This window comes from Saccopteryx leptura, chromosome 2, assembly GCF_036850995.1.
Source record: "Saccopteryx leptura isolate mSacLep1 chromosome 2, mSacLep1_pri_phased_curated, whole genome shotgun sequence".
Lineage (NCBI taxonomy): Eukaryota > Metazoa > Chordata > Mammalia > Chiroptera > Emballonuridae > Saccopteryx > Saccopteryx leptura.
This window is the reverse complement of record NC_089504.1, coordinates 356,851,057-356,863,618: the sequence shown is the minus strand read 5'-3', so window position 1 is coordinate 356,863,618 and position 12,562 is coordinate 356,851,057. Positions and strand designations below refer to the sequence as shown.

Sequence of the window (12,562 nt, the reverse complement as noted above, 5' to 3'; positions counted from 1 at the left end):
TATAGACATTTTAATGATGTTAATTCTTCTTATCCATGAACACAATATATGCTTCCACTTGTTTGTATCTTCCTTGATTTCTTTTTTCACTGTCTTATAATTTCCAAGTACAAGTCTTTTACCTCCTTGGTTAAATTTATTTCTAGGTACTAACACTAATTCTTATTTAGAGCTTTAGTCCAGTTAAAAATTGAGTGGCCTGACCAGGCAGTGGCGCAGTGGATAGAGCGTCGGACTGGGATGCGGAGGACCCAGGTTCGAGACCCTAGGGTCGCCAGCTTGAGTGCAGGCTCATGTGGTTTGAGCAAAAAGCTCACCAGCTTGGACCTAAGGTCGCTGGGTTGAGCAAGGGGTTACTCGGTCTGCTGAAGGCCCATGGTCAAGGCACATATGAGAAAGCAATCAATGAACAACTAAGGTGCCACAACAAAAAACTGATGATTGATGCTTCTCATCTCTCTTCATTCCTGTCTGTCCGTTCCTACCTATCCCTCTCTCTCTGACTCTCTCTCTGTCTCTGTAAAAAAAATAAATAAATAAATAAAAAATTGAGTGACTTACTCTGAGGTCGCCAGTTCACAGCCCTGGGCTTTTCCTGGTCAAGGCACATATGGGAGTTGATGCTCCTGCTCCTCCCCCTTCTTTCTCTCCCTTTCTCCTTTTTAAAATTAGTAAAATATTTTAAAAATAACTTAATAAAATTGAGTGACTCGGGAAAGTAGCCTGGACTGATTCTGGAAGGGGACAGGACTTGTTGATCTCACTGATTATCATACGAGTGATTTCAAGTTCTGATTCTGCTGATTTAGCTTTCTTTCTTTCTTTTTTTTTTTTAGATTTTTAATTTATTGATTTTAGAGAGAGGAGAGAGAGAGAGAAAGAGAGGCAGAGTGGGGGAGGAATGGGGAGCATCAACTCGTAGTAGTTGCTTCTCGTATGTGCCTTGACTGTGTAAGCCTGGGGTTTCCAACCAGCGACCTCAGCATTTCAGGTCGATGCTCCATCCATTGCGTCACCACGGGTCAGACTCAGACAAATATTTCCAAACATTTATCCCAGAAAAGATAGTCCTCATAAGTCTTTCTTGCAAAACCTACTTGGGGACAAACTACAGTCAACTGAGATATTAACAGAAATGCAAATGGCCTCTCCATCCCACTGCTTGGGCTTTATCCCAACGTCGTAGCTGGTGTCCAAGAGTGGGCATTCCAAAGAGAACTAATGAGAGTCTGTATTGCCTTCTATGACCTACCTTTAGAGGTTACATGGTGCCACCTCATTGTGGTCACAAGTCCTTCCACATTCAAGGGGAGAAAACGAAAGATCCCACCTCTCAACAGGAAGAATGTCAGAGCCATATTGTGAGAAAGAGCACACGAATGGAAGGTACTACTGGAGCCACCTTGGAAAAATACAGTGTGCCGCAAACAATATTTTTAACTTCCAGGAAGTTGCTTTCATTCTCTTATTGCACTTTCTGAAATGGTGTACTGTTCTTATTTCCTGAAAGCAATAACCTCTCTTATCTCTCTGTAGACATTAATGAAGGTATTTTTCAAATGTCCTGTTCTATGCCCTGACTATATCAAGATTAACATCTTGGTTGTGACATTGTATTCTAGTTTTGCAAAATGTTACCGCTGGGAGAAACTGGACAAAGGGTAATACAGCATCTGTCCTTATTATTTCTTACAACTTCTAGTGAATTTGCAATTATCTCAAAATAAAAAGTTGAATTTTAAAACATTAACTTATTCACATTACCTGTTGGCATCTCTAGGCATTTGATTTTATGACCCATGTCAAGATTTTTTGAGGCCCTGGCCGGTTGTCTCAGTGGTAGAGCATTGGCCCAGCGTGAGATGTCCCAGGTTTGATTCTCGGTCAGGGCACACAGGAGAAGTGACCATCAGCTTCTGCATACCTCCCCCTCCCTCTTCTCTCTCTCTCTCTCTCTCTTCTCCTCCTGCAGCCATGACTCGATTGGTTTGAGCACATCAGCCTCCATGCTGAGGATGGCTTAGTGGAGCCTCTGCCTCAGGTGCTAAAAATAGCTTGGTTGCAGAGCATGGCCCCAGATGGGCAGAGCATCAGCCCCAGATGAGGGTTGCCAGGTGGATCCCAATTGGGGAACATGTAGGTGGGAATCTCTCCTTCTATCTCCCCTCCTCTTACTTGGAAAAAGAAGAAAAAGAAATTTTTTTGAGTCAGGCCAAGCATGTCTTTCCCTGCTTCCAGGAGCTTATATCATGACAGACACCACCGATTGCCATTCCCAGCCCTCTTCTTCCTGGCTGAAAAAGCCAAGCATTCACCTTTCCATTGCCCTTTGCAGACGGGGGTGACCATATGACCCAGGTCTGGCACCAAATCATAGGAGACTTCTTCTAGAGTGGAGCAACTCTAGAAAAATTTTTCTCCCCAAATCATATGGATGCCTCTTCTATTCCTTTTTTCTAGATTATTTGAATATAAAGATCTGATGCCTGAAAGTTTGGCAGCCATATTGCCATCATGAGGGAAAAGTCAAGGAATTCCAGAGCATCCAATCCTTGACCCCTAAACAGCTTGAGCTGCTGAATTAGCCAAGTTGGAAATTTCCTGTCTTCTAATCTCTTTTAGGTAAGATAATAATTTCTTCATTATTTAAGCCACTGTTTCTGGTTTTTCTGCTATTTGCGGTCAAAAGCATCCTTACAATACTTGTTTAAAAGGGGATAATCGTCGTTTTCTAGAGAGTTCACACCCCCAGGGCAGCAGTGTGTCATTTGGTGAGAGCATCACATCTTATGAGCTGTGTCATAGGTGAGAAGATACAGAAGGATGGTGGACTCAGGAAACTCGTCACAGTGGGCACAATTGAAGGAATGCAGATGTTACGTCTGGAGAAGGGACAAGCTGGAGGACGAGAAAAGTGTCATCAGTCATTTAAAGGAACTTAATGTAAAAGAAGGAAAAGGTGTTCGGAGGGACCACACCGATCAACGACGACACTTGTCCATTTCTCTGCCCTCATCTCCTCAGGTCCACTGCGAACAGGGAGCAGGGTGCGAAGGAGTCAGGAAAGCAGAGGTGGAGGAGGGGAAGTCGGAGTTGCCTTGATGGCTTAGGACAACCCAAAAGACTTGTTTCTTGGATGGGATGGTTGCTGGAAGGGAAGAAGAAGCAAAAGGCTTCTGCATTTTCTGCATTATCTTCCTTTTTTATTGTATTTTTTTTAGGTGAGAGAAGGGGAGATAGTGAGGCAGCCTCCCACATGTACCCTGACCAGGATCCACCAGGCAGCCTCCCTATGGGGATGATGCTTGGGTACTGAGTTATTTTTAGCACCTGAGGCTGATGTGCTCAAACCAACTGAGCTATCCTCAGTGCTCAGGGCCACTGACTATGGGAGGGACAGAAGGGGAGAAGTGGCAGAGGGAGGAGGAGAGAAGCAGATGGTTGCTTCTCCTGTGTGCCCTGACCAGGAACCAAACCCAGGATGTCCATACGCTGGGCTGACGCTCTACCCACTGAGCCACTGGCCAGGACCTGCATTGTCTTCTTAACTTTGAATCAACATTATACATGGCCAGAGACTTTTACAAAGCATGCCTCAAAGGAGATGGAGGGAGCGAATATAAACATAAACTAGAGAGACAGAAATAAAAAGTAGGTTCTGAAATTTACAGGGAAAGAACAAGACGCAGGAAAAAGAGCAGTGCCTCTCTGGGTAAGGTACTGTTCAAGGTGCCGGGGGGGGGTACTTAAAGGTGAGGGCATAGCCTCTGCCCTCAAGGAGCCCTCATTTCAGTGCAGGAAGTCAGGGAGAACATCCACGAGGTGTTAGCCTTGGAACTGAACTCCCCACCCCATTTCTGGAACACTGATAGAAGGGCTCTGCCCCTCCTACCATTGGTTCCCTCCATCCTGCATCCTCCCCTCTCAGCCACATCGTCTAATGATGGAAAGACTGTGTGGAAAGTAGAATAGTTTGCAGATTATCCAAGGAGTATTTAGTAGGGAAAAAAATCCAAAGGGCAAGTGTCTTTATGGGAACTGTTTATACAATGTTAAAAGTGAGACTGCCTCCTGCAGTGGTCAGCAAACTGCGGCTCGCGAGCCACATGCGGCTTTTTGGCCCCTTGAGTGTGGCTCTTCCACAAAATATCACGTGCAGGTGCTACCTCGATAAGGAATGTACCTACCTATATAGTTTAAGTTAAAAAAATTTGGCTCTCAAAAGAAATTTCAATCGTTGTACTGTTGATATTTGGCTCTGTTGACTAATGAGTTTGCCGACCACAGCCCCAGGGGGTAATGAGGCAGAGAGGCAGGGAGCAGAAAAGAATGTGATTGTTCCAGAGTTAAGATGAAACTATTGACCATTTATCACAGATATTGATCCACAGAGGAGGAAGCCTCTAGGTGTTCCCTTGTGGTCGTGGGAGACCCTGAGTTTCAAATCCCACGCAGATCTCCGCCTCTTAAAGTTGAAGAAGAACCACGTGCCTGGTCAGCCTCTGCCAGTCACTTGCTGCCCGTTATTGAGCAAGTCATTTTCTCTCAGAGTCTCCTCACCTGTAAACTGGTCAGTATAAAAATAACGTGTTCATGACCAGTTTTGTGAGAATGAGATAAAAGGGTGAAGGCGCCTACCGTAGTAGCTGACACAGGAGTAGGTCCATAGAAATAATAATTTAATCTTAATTATTACACTCTGCACTTTCATGTGGGAAAATAGAAGTTCAGAGAGAAGGTTGTCACCATTTAGCCCTGGCTGGATAGCTCAGCTGGTTAGAGCATTGTTCCGAAGTGTAGAGGTTGCTGGTTTGATCCGCGGTCAGGGCACATATAGGAGCAGATTGCTGTTCCTGTCTGTCTCTTCCTCCCTTCCTCTCTCTCTCTAAAATCAATACAGTAGCCTGACCAGGCGGTGGCGCAGTGGATAGAGCGTCGGACTGGGATGCGGAAGGACCCAGGTTCGAGACCCCGAGGTTGCCAGCTTGAGCGCGGGTTCATCTGGCTTGAGCAAAATAAAAAATGCTCCCAAGGTCGCTGGCTCCAGCAAGGGGTTACTCGGTCTGCTGAAGGCCCTCGGTCAAGGCACATATGAGAAAGCAATCAATGAACAACTAAGGTGTCGCAACAAAAAACTGATGATTGATGCTTCTCATCTCTCTCCATTCCTGTCTGTCCCTATCTATCCCACTCTCTGACTCTCTCTGTCCCTGTAAAGAAAAAAAATAAAAATAAATAAATAAAAAATTAAAATCAATACAGTAAACATTTAAAAGAATAAAATAAAGTCAACCTATCTAAAGTTCACCCCCTGTTGCAAATCACTAGGCGCTTGCTTAACCTCTTCACTGCTGCCTTCATCTCCTGGTTCCTCAGGGCGTAGATCATGGGGTTGAGCATGGGGGTCACGACCGTGTAGCTGATGGACACAGCCTTGTCCATGGGGAAGGTGGTGAAGGGCCGGGAGTAGATGTAGATACAGGGAATGAAGACCATGGACACCACGATGATGTGGGCGGTGCAGGTGGAAGCGGCCTTCCTCCTCGCCTCCCCCGAGTGGGCCCTCAGCATCACCAGGATGACTGTGTAAGAGGCCAGAAGGAGGAGGAACCAGAGGAGTACCAGCATCCCACTGTTGGAGATCATCAGGAGCTCTAGGAGGGAGGTGTCGGTGCAGGCGAGTCTCAGCACCTGTGGGACATCGCAGTAGAAGTTATCCACGACATTGGGACCACAGAAAGGCAGTGGGAGCATCAGAGCCAGCTGGACAATGGAGTGGACAAAGCCCCCGAGCCAGGCAGCCACCACCAACCCCGCACACAGTCGAGTGTTCATGATGGTGACGTAGTGAAGGGGGCGGGAAATGGCTACGTAGCGATCATAAGCCATGACTGAGAGAAAGAAGACTGCTGCTCCTCCCGAGAGATGGAAGAAGAAGACCTGGGCCATACAGCCCCGGTAGGAGACAGTCTTGGTCTCATGGAAGAAGTCGGCCAGCATCTTCGGAGAAATGACCGTTGAAGAGCAGAGGTCGATGACAGCCAGATTCCGAAGCAGAAAATACATCGGTATGTGGAGTCGGGAGTCAAAAGTCACTGTGACCATGATAAGGAGGTTTCCCATGATGGTGGTGACATAGACAAATAGAAACACCAGGAACAGCAATTTCTGGAGTTCCTGGGTCTGAGAGACCCCTACGAGGACAAACTCTGACACCCATGTGATGTTCTGTGGTCTCATGGTTCCTCACATACCTAGAGAGAAACCTGCAAAACAAAAATTATGAAAATTCAATCATTTTCCTGTGGAGTGTCAGGATGGAGTTGATCAAGACTGTTACTAGCCTGACCTGTGGTGGCGCAGTGGATAAAATGTCAACCTGGAATGCTGAGGTTGCCGGTTCAAAACCCCGGGCTTGCCTGGTCAAGGCACATATGGAAGTTGATGCTTCCTGGTCCTTCCCCCTGCTCTCTCTCTTCTCTCTCTAAAAATGAATAAATAAAAAATTAAAAAAAAAAAAAGACTGTTACTGTATCAGCTCTGGCTGGTTGGCTCAGTGGTAGTGTGGAAGTCCCAGTGTTCTATTCCCAGCCAGGGCACACAGGAGAGGCGCCCATCTGCCTCTCCATCCCTCCCCCTCTCCTTCCTCTCTGTCTCTCTCTTCCCCTCCTGCAGCCAAGGCTCCATTGGAGCAAAGTTGGCCCAGGTGTTGAGGATGGCTCCATGGACTCTGCCTCAGGTGCTAGAATGGCTCTGGTTGCGGCAGAGCAGTGCCCCAGATGGACAGAGCATCGCCCCCTGGTGGGCATGCCGGGTGGATCCGAGTCGGGCGTATGCGAGAGTCTGTCTGATTGCCTCCCCGCTTCCAACTTCAAAAAAATACAAAAAAAAAAAAAAAAAAGATCATTACTGTATTACTCCAAGATGAAGCTTAGGAGAGCCTTCCACGGAAATGAATACGTTTTCAAGGTTTTCACAGACCTGTCTCCCTAACCACTTCCTACATTGTAGTACAGGCCGTCCTGGTCCCTGGCTTTCCCATCTGATTCATACCTGCTCTACTCCAAATGTGCCTTATGAGCCACAGGCTTCACAAAAACAACTGAATCAATGAATGAATGAACATGTTGGCAAGTTCCTGGGACCACAAGTATCATCAACCTAGGCGCAAAAAATCTTGAGAGTATAAAAAGTAGAGACTAACAATTTTAAATAAACAAATAGATGCTTCCTCCTGGCAGATGTCTGAGGAACTTTATATGGTTCATTGTTGAAGGAAGAGAGGTGTGTTAGATGAAACTGTCATGGGCAAATTCAGAGACAAATGTGAAGGGAAAAGCTGGGATAATTAGTGCTTCTCAAACTTGTCCACAAATCAGCACGGGAGTTTTGACCTGCTCCGTTTCCGACCTGGGCCGGTTCACCCCTCCTTAGGCAACCTGGTGGTCCCCCGCTCCCGGGAGGTCACCATATTGATGCCGAACTTAGTGCGGACACCCGATCGGCATAGCGCACTACAGCCCAGAACTCCTGGGCTCAAGCGATCCTCCCACCTCAGCCTCCCGAGTAGCTGGGACTACAGGCGCGCGCCACCACGCCCGGCAGAAACTTGTCCACAGAAAAACTTCTCTACGGCATTTTTCCTGACGAGGCCATCTGCAGAGGAACTCAGTGCAGCCCAGGACAAGGGCAAACTTTCCTTGAACTCTCATATTTTATATTTTAAAACTTACGTGAATTTTCTATTATCTCTCTAGTTAATCTTTGAAAAGATTTAATTTTTTTTTTGAGTATTGTGGCTGTAAAACTTTGATAAGACCAAGGTGTTATATAAAATACAGGATAGGGAAGAAGCATTTTCTTTAGTTCAGCAAGTGAAAGTTTGAGAAGACAGTCACTTGAAAAATAAACTGAGTTCTTTGGTGTTAAAACCTATTCCCTTGGGTTACACTTTTTCAAAATTGTTTAATAGGTTCAGGAAAACTTGCCAAGGCTTCTCTCCAGGAAGATCACAGGCAACAGAAAGAGCTCTCCCCCCGACTCCTGCCTGACATGTGGGAAGGAGAGCAGACCCACACGGACGCTCTTTTTACGAGAAGCGGATAAATATATGTAAAAACAACTTACCAGCTTCTGTAGACAAATATAAAACAGAATTATCTCTAAAACTATCTGTGAGGTATTACAGTGCTCCAAATATTGCTCTGTTTACCTTACCTAAAACTCACATTTATTCTAAATATTTGTGTTAAAATGATATTCCAAAAAGAGGCACTCTGTTTATTCTGTGGCGACACCGACGCCCAGCATAGGACTATTTGCAAAGCGTCTCCATGGGCAACCGAGAGGCCCTGGCAGCCTCGTGAAGGAGAAGAATGTGATTATACAGGGGGATAATGGCCTTGTCCCAGCCCGTTAGGGCAGGAAGCTTTGAGACAGGCAAGAGCCAAGCCGACGCTGACTTCCTGGGCTGTTGTCAGAGCAACCCCAGCAGATGGTAATAGGTTTCTTGTCTCTGGCTTTGTGTCCTTGTGGAGGTGAGACTGCACGGGCAACAGGTTAAAGTCCTGACCCCTAACCTTCACCCCCAACCCTCCCACCTGGGCATTAATTCCTCAAATGCCAACAACATCGCTTATTATCTCTATTTTTATCTTTATATTAAGATTACAACTATCATACCCTTCTTTACCAGAGATGCACATATCATACATAAGTCAACTTCCTAAAAGATATTTTCCCCTCTAGATCAGATTTTTATTCAAAAAAAAAAAATGTCCACAGTTCTTACCGGCAGCTGTGGAAGTGCTTGATGGTCCCGGTCATCTCCCGGGCCACCTGGCAGCCACCGTGGTCAGGCAGGTATTGCTGGGCCAGAGGCGGTGGTCACGTGCTGTGAGGGCATCAGTATTTCTGACGATTTCTACAGAAACAAGCTATAGTACCGGGCCTTCCTCCTGGGCGAGCGAGGGAACACCAACCCGTCCTGCGGCCCCTACCACGTCCGAGTCCCCAGCTGCATATTCGGTGGACCGCGTGGGGTGTGCTGCCCCACAAGACCGAGTGAGGCCTGGTCTCCTCGGACCATGGCAAGGTGTTTGACGAAATTCTACTGCCTTAGGACAAGAAAAGGCCAATGGTGGTTCCTGCCGCCCTCAAAGTTGGGCATCTGAAACCTGCATGAAAGTTTGCCTACCTAGGGTGCTGGGTTCATGACATTGGCCGGAAGCACCAGACCGTCACGGGCACCCTGGAGAAGAGGAAGGAAAAGGCCTAGATTTATTCCTGGAAGAAAAGAAAACAGCTCAAGGGGCTATGAAACAGGACTTTAAAAGGTAGAGGGGGGGGAAAATGGACAAATAGAGAAGTCCTCAACACCCATGGGCTCCTGGTCTGAACCTAGTAAAATTGACTGTTAATTCCTCAACAACAACAAAATGTCCACATTTCTTCATTGTCTACAGGAAAGAATTCACACTTAGATGGGTTTTCAGGGGCTTCCACACAACCTGATTCCTACCTTTCTTTGCAGACTCATCTGCCACTCAGCAGCAGTAGTAAAATATTTATTGTTACAGTAGTAATTGTCATTGTGGTAGTAAACGTTTATTGAGTGTTTACTATGTGCTAGCCCTATGATAAGCATTTGTAAATATCCTATTGAATTTCCATGCATTATTCTCATGCATCTGAAATACAGTAAGCACTATTACTTATCCCCACTTTACAGATAGGTAAACTGAGGCTTAAAGAGGTTAAGTAATTTTCCCTAGGTCACACAGAGAATGAGTAGCAGAGCTCAGACCCTAAGCTAGGTCTGATTAGTCCCAGAATTGCACTCTTAACTGCAATTCTCTTTACTTCCCTCTAAGAATCTTTGACTTCAACCAAACTAAGCTCCTCAGTTCTCAGTGCCCTTTGTCAGTCAGTGCTCACCCTGACTGTGTCCCCATCCTGTTCACTTATCTGAATTCTACCCCTCCTCCAAGGCCCGGGAGTAATTAGCTCTTTCATGCACTGCCACGTATTGCTGTTTTTCCATAAGGATGGCTCTGTCGCCTCACATGTGGTTGCAATTCAATGTAAACCTGATATATTTAGTCTACACAGTTCCTAGAGCACATATAACCTGTCTCAGAGATGCTTCCCAAAAGAATGCTTGCTATTTTTATAGTGGATGGCACCCCAGGATGGGTCAGACCACTGAGAGAGGGGAGAGGAGACACAGTAGCCTCTGCATGAAAGAGTTCAGTTTAAGGGACCTGGAAGGGCACCCAAGGGTCCTAATTCCCAGCATCACCAGACTTATGAGCCTGGAAGCATCTGCTTATCTCTGGCAGCATTCTTTCTACACACGCATTAGAGTCTTTGGAAATGATTCTTTCACCTACCTGCACAGGGAGTCAATTTGGGGGGGATTCCAGATGGGAAAGAAAACAAAGAGACATAAAGGAGGGGCATGATGTGCATGGGGTAATGGAAGGATGCCAGGCCCTTTTCTGTCGTTACTCAGTCTCCTCTCCCACCTGCCTGCTCTCAGGAAATCAGTCCACACAGGACAGAGGGAGAGGAGGGGACAGGAGTAAGTGGTTCCAAAAATGGGGGTGAACCTAGTTGTTAGTCATCTTGGGAGCATGAACAGTTTTCATTAAACACACGCTCTAAGGAAGGAGAAGATGGAGGTGAAGCCATAAAAAAGGAATGAGAACGGGAGGTGAGTGGGAAGGGCAGCAGGAGCAGGAGGAGGAAGGAGGAGGAATAAAAGAAGATGAAAAGGGGAACGTTAGAGGGTGGGAAGTGTGAGAGAGGGCTGGTTTGCTCTCCTAGGTGTGCAAAGAAGCTGTAAACTGTAAGTGGGAGGCGGGAGTGGGGGAACCAGTTGCCTCTATATTCTGCTCTCCCTCCCACCCTCTGTCCTAGATTCCACCCAACACATAAACCGGTACAGACAGACGGCTTAGTTCCAGAGAAGATCAACTCTTCCCCAAATCCTGTGTCCCCAGAACTCTTGCCCAATGACTCCCCCATACCTCCCCTCCACCCCATGTCCTGGTAGGCTTTGGCAGGAGCCGTCTCAGGGCTGACTTGTCCATGGGGAAGATGCTGGAGCATCACCTACCTCCAGCCCAAAGAGGCCAAACAGACTTAGAACCTCCCTGATTCCAGGCCATCCTTCTCTTGCAGCCCCATTTTTCTGACCTCTCTAGGACTGGGAACACATGTAGGATTGGTCTTAAGGGAAAGGGACATTCCTCAGAGGACAAAACTTAGGCTTAATTTGTGAATTGATGCTGATCTCAGGCTGCTGAGGGCAAGAACAATGGGAGTCATTAAAAAGTATGTGAACTGTTGCATCAGATGCACCATTATAAACTCTGCAGGGGCACTGATCACAGGACCAAGATGAAGAAGGAGAAGAGCCCTTAAGGAAAAGGAATTCTCAGAAAGGTTCTCAAGAACTAATTCCCCGAGGTCAGCACCATGGACAGCACAAGGTTCCACCGTCTGCTATCACAACTGTAACGGAAAGAGTGAGACAGAGAGGAGGAGGAGGGGGTAGGGGGGATAGATGGTGATGCACGAAGACCTGACCTGGGGGGGGAGGGACACACAATACAGTGTACAGAGATGTGTTCTAGAATTGGCCACCTGAAACCTGTATAATTATCTTACTAGTGTCACCCCAATAAATTCAATTTAAAAAAAGAAAAAGTAAGACACGTCCAAGGACATGGTCCAGGTCACAATCTGTATAGCAGGGGTCGGGAACCTTTTTGGCTGAGAGAACTATGAATGCCACATATTTTTTTACTATTCTTTTTTCTTTTTTTTTTTTTTTTTTTTTTTTTTTTTTTTGCATTTTTCTGAAGCTGGAAACAGGGAGAGACAGTCAGACAGACTCCCGCATGCGCCCAACCGGGATCCACCCGGCACGCCCACCATGGGGCGATGCTCTGCTCAACCTGGGCGTCGCCATGTTGCGACCAGAGCCACTCTAGTGCCTGAGGCAGAGGCCACAGAGCCATCCCCAGCGCCCGGGCCATCTTTGCTCCAATGGAGCCTTGAATGCCACATATTTTTAAATGTAATTCCGTGAGAGCCATACAATATGTTTAACACTAAATACAAGTAAATGTGTGCATTTTATGTAAGACCAACACTTTTAAAGTACAATAAGTCTCTGAATTCTTTTTAATAATGTTGTTATGCTGTTGCTAACCAGTGATGGATAAAGTACTTCTTACCATTAATACGACTTCTGGTGCTGCATGGTTTTGCTGATGGTTTTGTAATCTGGTTGATACGTGGCAAGGTTAAGCTTCATGCAGGCGTTGAGACTTCATCCGTTAAACGTGATTGTAGGTTGGTCTTAATGTTCTTTAGATGTGAGAAAGACTGCTCACATGCATACGTAGAGCCACACATTGTCAGTACAGCAATACTCACATGCTGCAGTGTGTGGTATGTGATGGGAAGCGCATTCCAAGCTTTGACAATCAGCTGGTCCACGGATTGAAGTTTTTTCATTTCTCCCCACTTGCATTTGCTCACCAACTCTGCT

The 12,562-nt window shown here is 46.4% G+C and overlaps 1 protein-coding gene and 1 pseudogene across 1 annotated transcript; one reads left to right on the top strand and one right to left on the bottom strand.

Moving 5' to 3' along the window:
• Window positions 1–5,304: 5,304 nt before the first annotated feature.
• LOC136392368 (olfactory receptor 4D1-like) lies at window positions 5,305–8,954 on the bottom strand. The gene is made up of 2 exons (XM_066364488.1): window positions 8,792–8,954; window positions 5,305–6,266 (listed from the first exon to the last, which is right to left on the bottom strand). The coding sequence occupies exon 2, from the start codon at window positions 6,238–6,240 to the stop codon at window positions 5,305–5,307; it is 936 nt and encodes a 311-aa protein (XP_066220585.1). The 5' UTR covers window positions 6,241–6,266; window positions 8,792–8,954.
• Window positions 8,397–9,319, top strand: LOC136392367 (large ribosomal subunit protein uL13-like; annotated as a pseudogene).
• The last annotated feature ends 3,243 nt before the right edge of the window (window positions 9,320–12,562 follow it).

Excerpts from the sequence above, each read along its gene's own strand:
- LOC136392368 (XM_066364488.1), bottom strand. The coding sequence starts at position 6,240 with ATGAGACCACAGAACATCACATGGGTGTCAGAGTTTGTCCTCGTAGGG.